Source organism: Mytilus galloprovincialis, chromosome 3 (genome assembly GCF_965363235.1).
Source record: "Mytilus galloprovincialis chromosome 3, xbMytGall1.hap1.1, whole genome shotgun sequence".
Classification (NCBI taxonomy): domain Eukaryota; kingdom Metazoa; phylum Mollusca; class Bivalvia; order Mytilida; family Mytilidae; genus Mytilus; species Mytilus galloprovincialis.
This window is the reverse complement of record NC_134840.1, coordinates 101654570-101672816: the sequence shown is the minus strand read 5'-3', so window position 1 is coordinate 101672816 and position 18247 is coordinate 101654570. Positions and strand designations below refer to the sequence as shown.

Sequence of the window (18247 nt, the reverse complement as noted above, 5' to 3'; positions counted from 1 at the left end):
ATCTATCGATTTAAAAAAAATTGTTTTAATACCATGTAACAGATTTACATTTCTATTACAGGTAGAAGATCCTGATCCTGATCCAGGTTATACTTTACTGTTCTACCTCAGAAAGAAATGTATCCTTTCAAACAAATAAACACTAAAGCTATGTAGTTTTTGGGTTTAAGATTGCATGAATTTATAACAAAACTCATATGATACTGATTTGATATCATATCTTCCACCCCTACCATGGCAAGGGTGACTTGGGAAAAGAAATATGGTCCCTAAGGATTTTTCCAGACCAACAGTAAATACCTCGCCAAAGTGGGGCATTTGTTTGGCTATACAAATTTGCAGGGATGTCCGATCAATAAACGATAATATAAAAGAAGATGTGGTATGATTGCCAATGAGACAACTATCCACAAAAGACCAAAACGACACAGACATTTTAAAACAACTATAAGTCACTGTACGGCCTAAGGCCCTTCAACAATGAGCAAAGCCCATACCGCATAGTCAGCTATAATAGGCCCCGATAAGATAAACTTGTTATCAGATTTTCTACTCATAGACATCATTCAAAACAACACAATACAGCTAACACAATAGGAAGCTGTTGTGCTTGTTTGCCTAAAAAAAGTTCACATTGTGGCTGGAGGCTGATATTCTACAATAACAAGACCTAGAAAATCTGATAACCTATATGTATTAGTGATGTACAAATGGTGAATGGCTTTTGTAAGATTATTGATATCACCTTTTATCATAAAATTAGATTAGAATATTTTAATCTATTTTTATACCCCCGCTTTAAAAAAGGGGGGGGGGGGGTATACTGTTTTACCTCTGTCTGTCAGTCCGTCCGTCCGTCCATCAGTCCGTCCGTCAGTCAGTCCGTCCTATGAAACTTTCGTCACATTTTTCTCAGGAACTACACATCCACCCTTTCTGTAATTTGGTATCAACATTTATATATGTCAGCCATACCGTGTGATGCGTTTTCAGATTCATCACTTGACAACTTCCATTTTACCGAACACTTGTCTGATTTTACACATGATAGCCAAGTTGAAAATTTTCGTCACATTTTTCTCAGGAACTACAATACAAGGATTTCTGAAATTTGGTTTCAGGATTTGTATAAGTCAGCTATACCATGTGATGCGTTTTCAGATTCATCACTTGACAACTTCCTGTTTACCGAACACTTGTCTGATTTTACACATGATAGCAAAGTTGAAAATTTTCGTCACATTTTTCTCAGGAACTACAATACAAGGATTTCTGAAATTTGGTTTCAGGATTTATATAAGTCAGCTATACCGTGTGATGCGTTTTCAGATTCATCACTCGACAACTTCCTGTTTACCGAACACTTGTATGATTTTACACATGATAGCCAAGTTGAAAATTTTCGTCACATTTTTCTCAGGAACTACAATACAAGGATTTCTGAAATTTGGTTTCAGGATTTATATAAGTCAGCTATACCGTGTGATGCGTTTTCAGATTCATCACTCGACAACTTCCTGTTTACCGAACACTTGTATGATTTTACACATGATAGCCAAGTTGAAAATTTTCGTCACATTTTTCTCAGGAACTACAATACAAGGATTTCTGAAATTTGGTTTCAGGATTTATATAAGTCAGCTATACCGTGTGATGCGTTTTCAGATTCATCACTCGACAACTTCCTGTTTACCGAACACTTGTATGATTTTACACATGATAGCCAAGTTGAAAATTTTCGTCACATTTTTCTCAGGAACTACAATACAAGGATTTCTGAAATTTGGTTTCAGGATTTATATAAGTCAGCTATACAGTGTGATGCATTTTCAGATTCATCACTCGACTACTTCCTGTTTACCGAACACTTGTATGATTTTACACATGATAACCAAGTTAAAAATTTTCGTCACATTTTTCTCAGGAACTACAATACAAGGATTTCTGAAATTTGGTTTCAGAATTTTTATATGTCAGCTATACCGTGTGATGCGTTTTCAGATTCATCACTGGACAACTTCCTGTTTACCAAACACTTGCATATTTTTACACTATTAATATTATCCACTTGCGGCGGGGTTTTTCGTCACATTTTTCTCAGGAACTACAATACAAGGATTTCTGAAATTTGGTTTCAGGATTTATATAAGTCAGCTATACGGTGTGATGAGTTTTTAGATTCATCACTCGACTACTTCCTGTTTACCGAACACTTGTATGATTTTACACATGATAACCAAGTTAAAAATTTTCGTCACATTTTTCTCAGGAACTACAATAAAAGGATTTCTGAAATTTGGTTTCAGGATTTTTATAAGTCAGCTTTACCGTGTGATGCGTTTTCAGATTCATCACTCGACAACTTCCTGTTTACTAAACACTTGCATATTTTTACACTATTAATATTATCCACTTGCGGCGGGGGTATCATCAGTGAGCAGTAGCTCGCAGTTTCACTTGTTATGAACTGAATGATCATGTATATATTTATCATTTGTGTTTATCTCATTAGTAATAAACATGATGAATATGTAAACAATACTTTCATATAAATAAGAAGATGTGGTATGAGTGCCAATGAGACAGCTCTCCATCAAAGTCACAATGTATAAGTAACAGTTATAGGTCAAAGTACTGCCTTCTACACAGAGCCTTGGCTCACTCCGAATAGCAAGCTATAAAGGGCCTCAAAAAGAATTAAGTATAAAGTAATTCAAACAGGAAAACCAATGTTCTAGTCTGTATTAGCTTGATTAAAAAGACATTAAAACAAAAACAAGTAAACATACATTGAAAGAATAAGTGTGAATGGTTCATTGCTTGTGAAATAAAAGTGTGAATTATGTATACACATGTTTGTATCTCAATATTTAGTGTCTTGTCTCAATAAAGTTATGCAAGTAATACTGAGGCCATCAGGAAGCTTTTGTGCTTGTTTGCTGCCACTGCCTCACTTGCCAAGAAAGGTTCACATTAATTGTACCTCAAGTTGATTTTATAATATCAATATATGACAACCTGATAACCTATATATATATTAGGGAAGTACAAATTGTTTATGACTTTTGTAAGATTATTGATATCAATAATGTTTATCATTGATTAGAATATTTTCACCTATTTTTGATGAACTGAGACATGACTAGAGCAGGTGTGATTTGTTATGCCCCATTTATGGACATTATGTTTTCTGGTCTGTGCGTTCGTTCCTCGGTCCCTTCGTCCGTTCCTCAGTCTGTCCCGCTTAAGGTTAAAGTTATTGGTCGAGGTAGTTTTTGATGAAGTTGAAGTGCAATCAACTTGAAACTTAGTATGTTCCCTATGATATGATCTTTCTAACTTTAATGCCAAATTAGAGATTTTACCCCATTTTAACTGTCCAATGAACATAGAAAATGATAGTGTGAATGGGGCATTCGTGTAATATGGGCACATTCTTGTTTAATTGAAGTTATTGTCTAAAAGAAATGCACTACCAAATAACTGTTCTCAGTCTATATAACATTATATTGACACATTCCCCATTTATTTAATGTATGTACATTTTTTATGTAAATATCTCAATTTATATTGGTTGGATACCAGTTTTTATACGACCGCAAAAATTTTAATTTTTCGTCGTATATTGCTATCACGTTGGCGTCGTCGTCTTGCGTCGTCGTCGTCGTCCGAATACTTTTAGTTTTCGCACTCTAACTTTAGTAAAAGTGAATAGAAATCAATGAAATTTTAACACAAGGTTTATGACCACAAAAAGAAGGTTGGGATTGATTTTGGGAGTTTTGGTCCCAACATTTTAGGAATTAGGGGCCAAAAAGGGCCCAAATGAGCATTTTCTTGGTTTTCGCACTATAACTTTAGTTTAAGTAAATAGAAATCTATGAAATTTTGACACAAGGTTTATGACCACAAAAGAAAGGTTGGGATTGATTTTGGGAGTTTTGGTTCCAACAGTTTAGGAGTTAGGGGCCAAAAAAGGGCCCAAATAAGCATTATTCTTGGTTTTCGTACAATAACTTTAGTATTAGTAAATAGAAATCAATGAAATTTAAACACAAGGTTTATGAACACAAAAGGAAGGTTGGGATTGATTTTGGGAGTTTTGGTCCCAACAGTATAGGAATAAGGGGCCAAAAAGGGGCCCAAATAAGCGTTATTCTTGGTTTTCGCACCATAACTTTAGTATAAGTTAATAGAAATCTATGAAATTTAAACACAAGGTTAATGACCATAAAAGGAAGGTTGGGTTTGATTTTGGGAGGTGTGGTCCCAACAGTTTAGGAATAAGGGGCCCAAAGGGTCCAAAATTGAACTTTGTTTGATTTCATCAAAAATTGAATAATTGGGGTTCAGTGATATTGTTTGCCTCAAATAACAGCCGAAATTCGGCCTTTTCCCCTAGAGAAAATTCCCAATTACTAAAAAAAAATGGCTTAAAATTCCTCCCAAAAAGGTCTACATTTTCCCCAAACAGTGATGGCATTGGTAGTAATGTTTGTAAATATCGTATTCATGTTATTATTTTGATATTATGAAGCACTTATGAGATCCGGTTTTCTGATCAGAATCATCATGGTGTTTGTAACACATGTGGTTTTCAATGCATTAAGTACCATCATTGCTTCTGTTTCTTTCCCCTCTCCGAAAAGTACTTTCCGGGTTAAAAATGTCTGACAACCAAAATATACATGAAAAAACAGGGCAAAAAACAGCAAAGGTCAGCAAAAAATCGGAGATGTGTTTAGAATAATATTTCCCAATTTCAATAAAAAATATACATTTTTCCCAATAAAAAACGGTAGAGGTAGTTTTGAAAAAAGACAACAATATCACTGGGGTTCTTTGATATGCCGAATCTAACTGTGTATGTAGATTCTTAATTTTTGGTCCCGTTTTCAAATTGGTCTACATTAAGGTCCAAAGGGTCCAAAATTAAACTTAGTTTGATTTTAACAAAAATTGAATCCTTGGGGTTCTTTGATATGCTGAATCTAAACATATACTTAGATTTTTGGCCCAGTTTTCAAGTTGGTCCAAATCGGGTCCAAAATTAAACTTTGTTTGATTTCATCAAAAATTGAATAATTGGGGTTCTTTGATATGCCAAATCTAACTGTGTATGTAGATTCTTAATTTTTGGTCCTGTTTTCAAATTGGTCTACATTAAAGTCCAAAGGGTCCAAAATTAAACTAAGTTTGATTTTAACAAAACTTGAATTCTTGGGCTTTTTTGATATGCTGAATCTAAACATATACTTAGATTTTTAATTATGGGCCCAGTTTTCAAGTTGGTTCAAATCAGGATCCAATATTATTATATTAAGTTTTCAGCAATAGCAAGAAATCTTCAAGTGCAATAGCAAGCAATTTTCAAATGCACAGTATTGCGCAATAGCAAGAAATCTTCAATTGCACAATATTGTGCAATAGCAAATATTTTCAGTTGCACAGTATTGCGCAATAGCAAGAAATATCTAATTGCACAATATTGCAATAGCAAGAAATTTTCAATTGGAGTTATCTTTCTTTGTCCAGAATAGTAGTTGAATCAACTTAAATCATTGTCATTTCTATAAATTTTCTGTTTACAAAACTTTAAATTTTTCGAAAAACTAAGGATTTTCTTACGCCCAGGAGTAGATTACCTTAGCCGTATTTGGCACAACTTTTAGGAATTTTTGGGTCCTCAATGCTCTTCAACTTTGTATTTGTTTGGCATTTTAACTGTTTTGATCTGAGCGTCACTGATGAGTCTTATGTAGACGAAACGCACGTCTGGCGTATTAAATTATAATCCTGGTACCTTTGATAACTATTTATACAATATACAATGTATATTCACTTTTACTACCAACTGATAAATTAAAACAATCTTTACCATTCAGTGATAACAAGCACTTTATTTTACATTTTAATATTTTATGATGTATTTAAATGAGTAGTTATTGTTGCAAACTTCATTAGGAATTTGAATTGAGATCAGTTTTAGAAAAAGGGAAAGGGGGATGTGAAAAAAAAATGGAGGGGGGGAGGTTAAATTTTTCTCATTTCAGATTTCATAAATAAAAAGAAAATTTCTTCAAACATTTTTTTGAGAGGATTAATATTCAACAGCATAGTGAATTGCTCAAAGACAAAAAAAATATTTTAAGTTCATTAGACCACATTCATTCTGTGTCAGAAACCTATGCTGTGTCAACTATTTAATCACAATCCAAATTTAGAGCTGAATCCAGCTGAAATGTTGTGTCCATACTTGCCCCAACTGTTCAGGGTTCAACCTCTGCGGTCGTATATAGCTGCACCCTGCAGAGCATCTGGTTATTGTTTGGTCTGCTGTGGATACATTATTATTGGTTGGATACCAGTTTTTATTGTTTGGTCTGCTGTGGATACATTATTATTGGTTGGATACCAGTTTTTATTGTTTGGTCTGCTGTGGATACATTATTATTGGTTGGATATCAATTTTCATGGATTTCATTGGTATTGGTAAAACACAAAATTAAACGTTCAACGAATGACAAATTTTCTAAAGGCTGGTATGAGGACCTCAGCAAAACCATGAATTTTAATATCCATGAACATGCAAGTTTTCCTTTATCCCCAAAAATTGTTACCCACGTAAGTAAATGAATCCACAGTCAAGAAATTATTAAACCTATTGTTTTCAATTATTGTGAAGGGAATACCTAGGCAAGCTGTGTCTTTCATTGATGGCAGTCACAGTGACTGAAGATGTGGTATGATTGCTTATGAGATAACTCACCATCCAAGTCATAATTTGTAAAAGTAAACCATTATACATTTTGTAGCTTAAAGTACAGCCTTCAACTATGTCAGTTTAAGAAGAACCACTATGTTCTTACTATTTATATGTAGTGGAAGTAGCATTTTAACACTTCGTTACCATGATTACTATGGAGATTATTTGCCTCCCCTTGTTAGTCATGGTTTATTGATGTTGAAACTTAGTTCAAATCTTGAAGCCTCCAATTGGGTTAGTAAATGTATTTGGATAAGTATTACTTTAGTGTATCTCATATCCATGTCACATGTGAACAGTAAATATTAAAAATATAGTTAGACATGATAAACATAGGGAGAATATGCCTAAATTTAATATAAAATGTAAACTTAGATAATTACTAGCTGTTAAAATTATTATGTCCTTAACAGTATAATAGTATGTTTGACGGGGACAAAGCTTGGTTGCGGAGAAGGGGGATGTGGTGCATGTACTGTCATGGTATCAAAATATTTACCTGACACAAAAACTGTCAAGTAAGTGTTAACTTTGATGTGTTCTTATTATACATACCAGTACTTTTGCTTGCTTTAAATTCAAAATTGAAAAATCAGGATCCTTTCAATGAGTAGTGAATTTTAATTTCTGGTTGCATAATGAATGTTTTAATTTTGGTGTATTTAAATATGGTACTTTCATCAAAAGGCAACATTGACTAATATATAACCTTGACCAAGTTCAAAATAAGCATATAAAAGATTTCAGGTAAGTGTGATACTAAAGCAAGAAAGCAAAATAAACTTAGGCCAAATAAAATAGAATGTGTGGTTCCAGTTACATCTGAAAAAAAGTTAGGGTAGGTAGGTAGGGATTTTTTTTTATTTTATATTTTCTTTTTACATTGAGTCTATTGGAGCATCATTCTGACTTTAACAGTGCTTAATGAAAAATGACAATAAAATCTTTAGGGTAGGCTAATTTCAAGACAAAAAAGTAGGGAAGGTAGGGTCACTGGAACCACACATATATTTTTATTTAGTTTTAAAAGAAATAAATCTTGGGTCAATTCTACTGATATCAAAGTATATCAGTGTTTATATATTGGTTATCCACTAATAGATATAGTTGATAATAGAAGTGGGTAAATGTGTCTAAGAGATAACAACCAAACCAGAAAACAGAAATCAGACCACAGGCACCAATGGGTCTTCAACACAGCCAACATTACTGGTGTGCTTCAGGTGCCTTTAAACAACAATGTATACTAGTCTGCAAAAATAAACACCACACTTAATACCTGTTACATAATTTTCATTGTCATGGTGATCTGCTTTAACTTTCAGACTTCTATATTGGTTTAATGTCTTTGTCAACTGAAAAAATCTAATTCCTTCCACTGCTGTAATTTCTGTCTCAAAACAACCATTAATAATGAAAAAGTATAAGTGGTATATGTCAGCAGACCATAACCTAACAACACAAATAACGAAAAGAAACTTCTATAACATGTATAAAGAATTTATTGCAAATATTTAATTTTGACTGCCAATCACTGTAACAAATACTGACAGTCTTTCTCAACCTTTTTGGTTCATCTTTTACAATCTGTCTGTCTTGTCTGTGTGTACAAAAACATCCCTTTCTTAATTGTTATGAAACTTATACAGATACAAATGTAGAAGAGATAAGAAAAGGAGAGAAGTCTAATGTTTTCCGGTCAGTAGGTCAAAGGTCAAAGTCTTTCTAAAAACTAGAAGGAAAAAATGTAAAACGGTTTCTGGATGGTTACTTGGGTTTACCTCTCTTGATTTAATTAAAATTAGATAGATGGAAGTTATGGGAGATACTTCTTATTGATTATTGGTCAACATCCAAAGGTCAAGGTCACTGTTACTAAAAATAGATAAAAAAAGTTAGTTTTTGAATGGTATCCTACTTTGAATTGTTACATATATTTATACAGGTAACAAATCAGCAATAATGATATATGTTTTACAGAGGCGGATTTAGGGGAGGGGCAGTTGGCCTGGGGCCCCCTTTTTGCGAAAAAATTTGGTTGCTTATATAGGGAATCACTGAAGAGTGACTGGAGCGGGCCCCCTCTTAGGCAGTTAGTGGGCCCCACTTATTAAAATTTCTACATCCGCCAGTGTTTTATGTCCTTATAAACATACTAGTATTTTGAATTGTTACACCGGCATTAGATGTCAAATTTATCCCATTTGAGGTTATTTAAATTCTTGAATTTGATTTGATAAATACTAAGACCTAATTCAGAACTACAAAATGTTTTTAGAAAACAATATACAAATCTGTTGGAACAAGACTTTGTAACGAAGAAGATATGGATATTTATGCATATTAAGATTTGAAAAACATTTGTAATTGCAAGAAATAAAGTTCAATAATTTCACAGAGGAAGTTAAAAAAAATTGTTCAAAGGAATTTTCCATACTTATATTTTAATTACTTTGATAAGGGAAAGCTTTCTTTATATAGTTATCAAAGGTACCAGGATTATAATTTAGTACGCAAGACACGTTTTCGTCTCCATAAGACTCATCAGTGACACTCAGATCAAAACATTTATATAGCCAAACAAGTATGGCAAATATATCACTACCCTAGCATAAGGAGACTGTTACAAATTAGAAACTGGTTAAACATTCAATCAATTATTGATAGTAATTGAAAATGAAGATGTGGACCTTTTATTTTTAGACACTTTTCTGCCAATGCTTGTCTTATACCAATATGTTCTCTACATGGAATGGCAGTCACCACTGTGGAAGGAATTGGCAGTATACAGAATGGACTTCACCCAGTACAGGTAAGATAAGTCAGACGGTATAAGCTTATGTTCAGAATATTGAATGACACACAACTATTTTTTAGCTCACCTGGCACGAAGGGCCAAGTGAGCTTTTCTCACCACTTGGCGTCCGTCGTCCGGCGTCGTCGTCCGTCGTCGTCGTCCGGCGTCGTCCGTCGTCGTCTGTCGTCGTCGTCGTTAACAATTTACATTTTGAACTTCTTCTAGAGAACCACTGAATGGAATGGAACCAAACATGGCATGAATGTTCCTTATGAGGTGCTGACCAAGTGTTGTTACTTTGTAGCCGATCCATCATCCAAGATGGCCGCCAGCGGGGGACTTAGTTTAGCATAGGACGCTATGGGAAATGCATACAAATGACTTCTTTTAGAGAACCACTGAATGGAATGAAACCAAACATGGCATGAATGTTCCTTATGAGGTGCTGACCAAGTGTTGTTACTTTGTTGCCGATCCATCATCCAAGATGGCCGCCAGCCGGGGACTTAGTTTAACATAGGACCCTATGGGAAATGCATACAAATGACTTCTTTTAGAGAACCACTGAATGGAATAAAACCAAACATAGCATGAATTATCCTTATGGGGTGCTGACCAAGTGTTGTTACTTTGTAGCCGATCCATCATCCAAGATGGCCGCCAGCGGGGGACTTAGTTACACATAGGACCCTATGGGAAATGCATACAAATGACTTCTTCTAGAGAACCACTAAATGGAATGAAACCAAACATTGCATGAATGATCCTTATGGAGTGCTGACCAATTGTTGTTACTTTGTAGCCGATCCATTATCCAAGATGGCCGCCAGCGGGGACTTAGTTTAACATAGGACCCTATTGGAAATGCATACAAATGACTTCTTCTAGTGAACCACTGAATGGAATGAAACCAAACATGGCATGAATGTTCCTTATGTGGTGCTGACCAAGTGTTGTTACTTTGTAGCCAATCCATCATCAAAGATGGCCCCCAGCAGGGGACTTAGTTTAACATAGGACCCTATGGGAAATGCATACAAATGACTTCTTCTAGAGAACCACTAAATGGAATTAAACCAAACATAGCATGAATGTTCCTTATGGAGTGCTGACCAAGTGTTGTTACTTTGTAGCTGATCCATTATCCAAGATGGCCGCCAGCGGGGGACTTAGTTTAACATAGGACCCTATTGGAAATGCATACAAATCACTTCTTCTAGTGAACCACTGAATGGAATGAAACCAAACATGGCATGAATGTTCCTTATGTGGTGCTGACCAAGTGTTGTTACTTTGTAGCCGATCCGTCATCCAAGATGGCCGCCAGTGGGGGACTTTTGAATGAAATTAAACATGTTTCTTTCCTTATAAATGAGGTTGTGTTGTCACTTTTAGCCAAATTTTATATTTTTTTATATGATTTCAAAAACCCAAGTAGAATCAGGTGAGCAATACAGGCTCTTGAGAGCCTCTAGTTTTAAAATTTATAGCATATTTGATGGACTTGACTAAGGATAAGATCATATGAAATGTCCATTGTAGTGAATATCCTCTTTTAAAAATAATAGGCATTTTTTGTGAAACCAAAATTTTTATATGATGTTTACCGAATTTTGGTGATGTGTGAGAACCTCTGAGATTAATATAATACTTTAAATTACTTCCCAAAAAAAAAAAAAGGTTGTATGAGGTTATAACATACCATTTCTGTGACTTTAAAAGATGATTTTAAGATTAAAATCAAGAAATTAAATTATTTAATTATTATAATAAAATAAGGGGATGTGGTATGATTGCCAATGAGACCACTATCCATCAAAGTATTTAAGTATTTATAGATTATCGTTGATCATCTCAACGAGATTGGTTTTCTCGCTTGAGTCGGGAGGGCAAAAGCGAGAAAAGCAATCGAGTTGAGATGACCAATGATAATCTGTTTATCGCTATTTTACCTATGATGACGTTGTCAATTTCATGTCAATTTCATTAGCAACGCCACGTGCCTCCTTAGTTTCTAGCGATAATTTTCCATCTCAAGCGAGTAGCATGATATGAAAAATTACCACAAAAAAAGATCAAAGGAAAAATGCACAAAATAGCAATAAAATATTATCTTGGTGTAGTGTATTTGTCTACAGGGTAGATTCTTTTGGTTTTTAAAGGCAGTGCTTTAAGGCCTGACTTTCAAGTCATGAGGTTCATTTTTCCTTACGCAAATCTTTGCTGGGGGTCATTTTGCAAGAAATAGATCCGGAAATTTTTAATTTTCTTCTCTACTTTTTGTGGTATGGAATGGTTTTTGTTCCCTTCATTTACATTGGGAAATAAAGAAACGATCAGTGTGTATTGTTCGTTTAAAAAATCTGTTTATTAATGTGTCTTTTGCATTATAAGCAGTCAATCTGATTACAAACTATCATTATTTGAATTCCGTGTGGAAAGAGGTCCGTTCAATTTCGAGTACTATTTGCGATCTAAAGATATTTTAAAATCATTTCACTTGTTGATATAACATGATATTACAATTAAAAGTAGACTGACCGTGAATTATATTGCATAATATACAATTTAAAGTATTTCTGTACGTGAAGCCGTATGACGTTATAGTTATTTCGGTCTCAGTTATGTAAAGTATGAAATTATCGTTCCTGAATAGGGTTCCACGAATTAAAGACAAAAAGCATCAAAAAGTGATTAGAAGCGACAATAAAATTAATATAGCGATAAGAAGCGACAATACAATTAATTTAGCGAGAAGAAGCGTCAAGAAGACTATAAAGCGACTATACATAAATAAAAAAAATATCATTGCAACAACTTATTCCCAATAGATATTAAAAAAAAACATGCATTATTTTTTTATTATAGGGGCGGTTATAAAACATTTTTTATATTACTGTACATTGATAGATAAAAATATGTTTTTATTAAGAAGAAAGGGATTGTCTAGTTTTTATTAGATATAAAAAAAAATATGTTTTATGCACACGCTAAAATTGGCAATCAAAACAAAAATGATCCAATTTTCTTTTAAAGAATTTATTGAATCAAAACCATGCAATATCATTTCCTTTCTAACAGTGAAATTCTTCTTTTTCATAGGGACATATTTGATAGGTGTAGCTTCACCCTATCACATCAAATGAGAATAGCCTCGTGAGAGAATTACGATTCGCTTGTCCCTTGTTAGTTATTGTCGCTTCGTCACTAAATTAATCTTCTTGTCGCTGTTTGTCTCTAAAATTCTTCTTGTCTCTCATAAGTGAGACCAGTCAGTTCCGTCCTTAACTTCCGTTTTTACACTGCAAAACAACCACACAATTCGCCGTTTCAGAATCTAATGCATCCTGGGTAATATTTTCAAAAGCGTACACCAAAGCGTTTTGATTGGTTTAAAACGTTATAAACAATGGAAATTCAACCAATGACGTAACGTTATTTTCACTTTGGGGTACGAACAATGAAATTACCCATGATGCTTTAGATTCTGAAACGGCCAATTAACGATGCCTAGTCCTTGTTGGTGTGTACCTGAGTGTCATTTAAGAGGAGGACATGCATTTCTAAATGACTTAATAAGAAGGAAAAGTTGGATCAACGCCATGGCTCAACGTGCGATGCAGTCGTAGAGCCCATATCAATCAGCTGTTGTTTGCAAGGCACATTTTACTGACAACGACTACGTTCAGGAAACTATTCATGGTAAAACTTTATTTTCTTTAAGAAATATATACTGTTATTTATATAATCGCCATGCAATAAACCAAAGTCTGTTTGCAACTGCAATTATCGTTTTAGAATAAAAAGGGGGGTGAATTCAAGACGTCATAATTTTTGGGATGTACAATTTCCTACAAGAGATATATCATCTGTTTGACTTTTTTTGGTTAATACTACAATTGTATGGTTTTTCTACAAGAGATATATTATACTGATAATTATTTAAGCAGTAATTATGTTAATTTAGGTTGTAATGACAAGAATTCATGAGCTAATGCCTCCAGCTCTCTTGAAAAATATCAATGACAATGTAAACAGGAACAAAGCATTGACATGAATGATGCTTTCCACCTATGTTATAGTTATTTAGGTATGTGTGTTGCACAAGTCTTTCACCAGTTTCAAAAAAGCTAAGGCAGCAACCATTTGATTTTCTGGGGGGGGGGCTATGGTTTTTTTTGGAAAAAAAAGTTTGTTTCCAGTTTTTGGAGAAAAAAATAATTTGTTTTTGATTCTGAGAAAAAAAATTGTTTGTTTCACCCTCAGCTGCCACTATATGTAATGCTAAAATTGAAAGAAAAAAAATGTTTTCGACTTGTCGCGAAAAAAATAGATTGTTTTTCGCCGCAGGCGAAAAAAAAAGTTTGCACAGAAAAAAAAACCATAGCCCCCCCCCCAGAAAATCAAATGGTTGCTGCCTAATGTTATAAAACTTTTTTCAGGGCACAAACCCCCTTTAAAGAGACTTGTCTACTGCCATTCCCATCCTATTTTCATGCACCATTTGTAAGCAAGAGACTGAATGGTTTGCAAAATTAAAAATCAGGACGGTGTCCTGCTAAACCAAAAGAACTAGACTGGATGAATATTGTAGGAGAAAGCTAGAGGAAAGTTTTGATTTGTGAAATTGGTTTTCCTGAACAGACATTCATCCTGCAGGAAACATTTATAACTGTCCACCACCAACTGACAAGCTAATGTTGAGCTTCACAGATGGATTTACTCAAACACCATCAAAATGATCAATGCCTATGTTTTCAGCACAGATTTCACAAATCATGACACACTGAGCTGTGCATTTTTTTATACCTAACAGAGTCGAAACTCAATTTTATTTTTATATAAATAAACATATACTGTATTGTGTCATTTTAGAACTTGTATTTTGCCAAAGGATGTATGAATGAAAGTAGTGAAATTCATTTTGCTTTGATAATATATAGATTTGAATTACAATTGTTCATGTTATTGTAATGCATAAAATAAGGAGATGTGGCACAATGTAAATATATGATATTCTGTGAGTTTATCAAACTAAAGGGAATAAGAAATGGGTATAAGCAGTAACAGGTACTACTGTACAATCTCCAACAATGAGAAAAACTCATACTGTAAAGAGAATTTCATATTTACAAGTAATATAAAAAAAAGAAGATGTGGTATGATTGCCAATGAGACAACTATCCACAAAAGACCAAAATGACACAAACATTAACAATTATAGGTCACCGTACGGCCTTCAACAATGAGCAAAGCCCATACCGCATATAGTCAGCTATAAAAGGCCCCAATAAGACAATGTAAAACAATTCATGCGAGAAAACTAACGGCCTTATTTATGTAAAAAAAAGAACGAAAAACAAATATGTAACACATAAACAAACGACAACCACTTAATTACAGGCTCCTGACTTGGGACAGGCACATACATGTACATAAATAATGTGGCGGAGTTAAACATGTTAGCGGGATCCCATCCCTCCCCCTAACCTGGGACAGTGGTATAACAGTACAACATAAGAACGAACTATAAAAATTAGTTGAAAAAGGCTTGACTTATCAGATAGACAAAAAATACAAGTTTTGTTTTTGCATTGAATAATTTTCTTCTATTGTCTTAAAAGCAAAAATGGAAAGTGGTTAAAATGCTAATGAGACAGCTATTACGGCCACCAGATGTCATTATTACCTTGATTAAAAACTCCTTTTTAGCTCACCTGACCTGAATCATCACTTGGTTTCGTCGTCCATAAACTTTTACAAAAAAATCTTCTCTGAAACTACTGTGCCAAATTTAACCAAACTTAGCCAAAATCATCATTGCCGTATCTAATTTAAAAAATGTGTGGTTTGACCCGGTCAACCAACCGAGATGACCACCATGGCTTAAAATAGAACATACGGGTAAATTGTAGATTTTGACTCTGAAACCAAAGCATTTAGAGCAAATCTGAGATAGGGTGAAATTGTCTCTTCAGTGAAAATCTATCTGCCCAGGAATTTTCAGACAAATCTGACAACCCGTTGATGTATTGCTGCCCCCAAATTAGCAATTTGAAGGAAATTTTGCAGAGTTTGGTTATTATTTCAAATATTATTATAGATAGAGATAAACTGTAAACAGCAATAATGTTCTGTAAAGTAAGATCTACAAATAAGTCAACATGACCAAAATTGTAAGTTGGCCCCTTAAAGAGTTATTGCCCTTTAAAGTCAATTTTTAACAATTTTCATAAATATTTGTATTTTTTGTTAATTTTTGAAAAATATTTTCAACTGTAAATACTGGGCCATGTTTATTATAGATAGAGATAATTGTAGCACCAAGAATGTTCACTAAAGAAAGATCTACAAACACATCCCCATCACCAAAAACACAATTTTGTCATTTTATATGTGTCCATTGTTTAATATGCACATAGACCGTCCAAGGTGAGCGACACATGCTCTTGAGAGTCTCTAGGTCATTAATACCGGTAGATTACTTTATCATGTTTATACTGAAAAATAATTTTGCTTGGAGGGAGAATTTAAAAAAAGTTCTGTCTTCAAAAGAGTTGACATGTTACTAAGTACATTTACCATTATGTTACTTGATGCAATACACACAGTACGGGACTTGTCAATCTTTGTGAATTATTTTTCATAGGATAGGAGTAATTGAATATGTGTATATAATCAATAATTAAAAATAGTTTTATTTACATTAAAAAGGAAAAGTTCTTATGTCTTAAAAATGCATTTCATGACGAGGTACAGAAAATGTACTGTAAACAGTAGACTATAGATATAGGTGAACTAGGTACAAGAGAACTCTAAATCTTAAATACTACAAACCACCTCTGTTCTATGGAAGATAATGATATAACTGGACTAGAAAAACACACAACCTGTAATTAACTGCCTTTACAGCGCTTTCGCGCTTTGATTTTTCTTGTCATCTGTTTAACCTTTTTTTGTATAGGAGAGAATAGCCAAGTCACATGGTTCACAGTGTGGGTTCTGTACTCCTGGAATTGTCATGTCCATGTACACACTGTTAAGAAATAATCCACAGCCTACTGGAGCAGAAATGGAAAATGCATTTGAAGGTATACTTTGTATTTGAAAAACTGTAAATTCAGAAATTATTGTTTTGTTTTTATTATTTGGAAAAAATGCGACAGGGTTGTAATCACAATAATTAAAACTTGCATTTTGAAATTTTTGATATGAATTTAACAGGATTTTTTCTCATTATCACAAAAATTATAACCGCATTTTAGTCTTACATGACAAAATTGCAATAATAATAATTCCTGCAATAATTCTGAATTAACAGTACTTAATAGTACAAGTTAAAGTTTGTATTGCAGAACAAGGTTTGATAATGGGAAAAAAGAGAGAAAAAAAGTTATATATTACTGCATCAGTCATAGCAGAAAATACAAAGAAGCACTTTTATTGCAGAGAACATTTCAGGAATATATTATAATGATTAATGGCAGATAAGACAACATATATTATTATACACCACAGGTAAAAAAAGATTTTTTTTACGAAAATAGTTCAATGTATCTACATTCTAAATCAAATTTATTTTAAATTTTTTTTTTACCATGGTTACCATACTTCATTTTGAGAAATGTTGGGAGCTTGATCTCAATATTAAATGTTGATTTCCTAGGGGGAAATAATTATCAGTTTAATTTATGATACTATTTGATATTCTACTTGCATTTTGAAGGAGATATTTTTTTAACCAATCCCATGTAGATATAAATGAAAAATAAAATGGGTTCTCCTGTTCATGTTTACATGTTATTTAAAAGAACAAAAGTAATATCTGTAAAATTATCTCCACCAGAACTGATTTTTTGTTTGCTGAAGTCATATCCTCTGATAGTTTCAAATATTTTTTTTAACACTGTAACCACTGAAATTAAATCTATAGACCTATAATTAATGTTTATATACTTACAGGTAATCTATGTAGATGTACAGGCTACAGACCTATACTGGAAGGATTTAAATCATTTACAAAGGTTTGCAGCTGAAAATAATTATATCTTATTATAAAAAAAGCCAAATAGGCGATTTGAATGTTACGGTTGTTCCAGTAGTAAACATGGAGTATTGGGACTCTTTTTTTGCCCCTGCTGCTAGGTGATTGGGAATTAAGGATAACCCCTGTCCCTTCGTCTTTCAGTGTGTTCGTCCATAAATTAATTTCCTTTCCCTTATTATAGTTTGCCTTGAAAAAATGTTATGAAAATTATACACAATGGCTAAACAAATAAATTTTAACAACAATATTGTCAAAATGTCATAATTGGATATAAGAATTTATAGTAGTACTTGTGCAATAAAATTTTGATGTAAATCTGAAGATCAAGATTGATTTTCCTGCTGCACAAGGTGCATAGATCCATATGAAAATTGATTTCATATTGCAAGGATATGCAAAAAGTATTGTTTAAAAAATGAAGAACTAGAGTTAATTATTAAGAATGTATATGTAAATTTTGTTGTTTTTTTTTATAGGAATTTTGCCAGATGGGTGAAAGTTGTTGTAAAAACACAGGAAAATGTTCTGATGGTGTTGTAGAAAATGGAGTAAGTATAAAATGTATAAAGTTACTATTTAGAATGCTACAGAACAGATTGGTTTTATATTAGGCGAGCAATTCAAAAGTTATGAGCTG

At 33.4% G+C, this 18247-nt stretch overlaps 1 protein-coding gene across 3 annotated transcripts in view; it reads left to right on the top strand.

The window, feature by feature from the left end:
- LOC143069569 (xanthine dehydrogenase/oxidase-like) overlaps positions 1-18247 on the top strand; it is a 79136-nt gene that overhangs the window by 8171 nt on the left and 52718 nt on the right. For all 3 annotated transcript variants that reach the window (XM_076244269.1, XM_076244270.1, XM_076244271.1), the window contains exons 2-7: positions 62-119; positions 7188-7284; positions 9470-9578; positions 16528-16654; positions 17526-17587; positions 18087-18158. In XM_076244269.1, coding sequence (XP_076100384.1) covers positions 62-119; positions 7188-7284; positions 9470-9578; positions 16528-16654; positions 17526-17587; positions 18087-18158 — 525 coding nt within the window. The remainder of the gene's footprint in view (positions 1-61; positions 120-7187; positions 7285-9469; positions 9579-16527; positions 16655-17525; positions 17588-18086; positions 18159-18247) is intronic.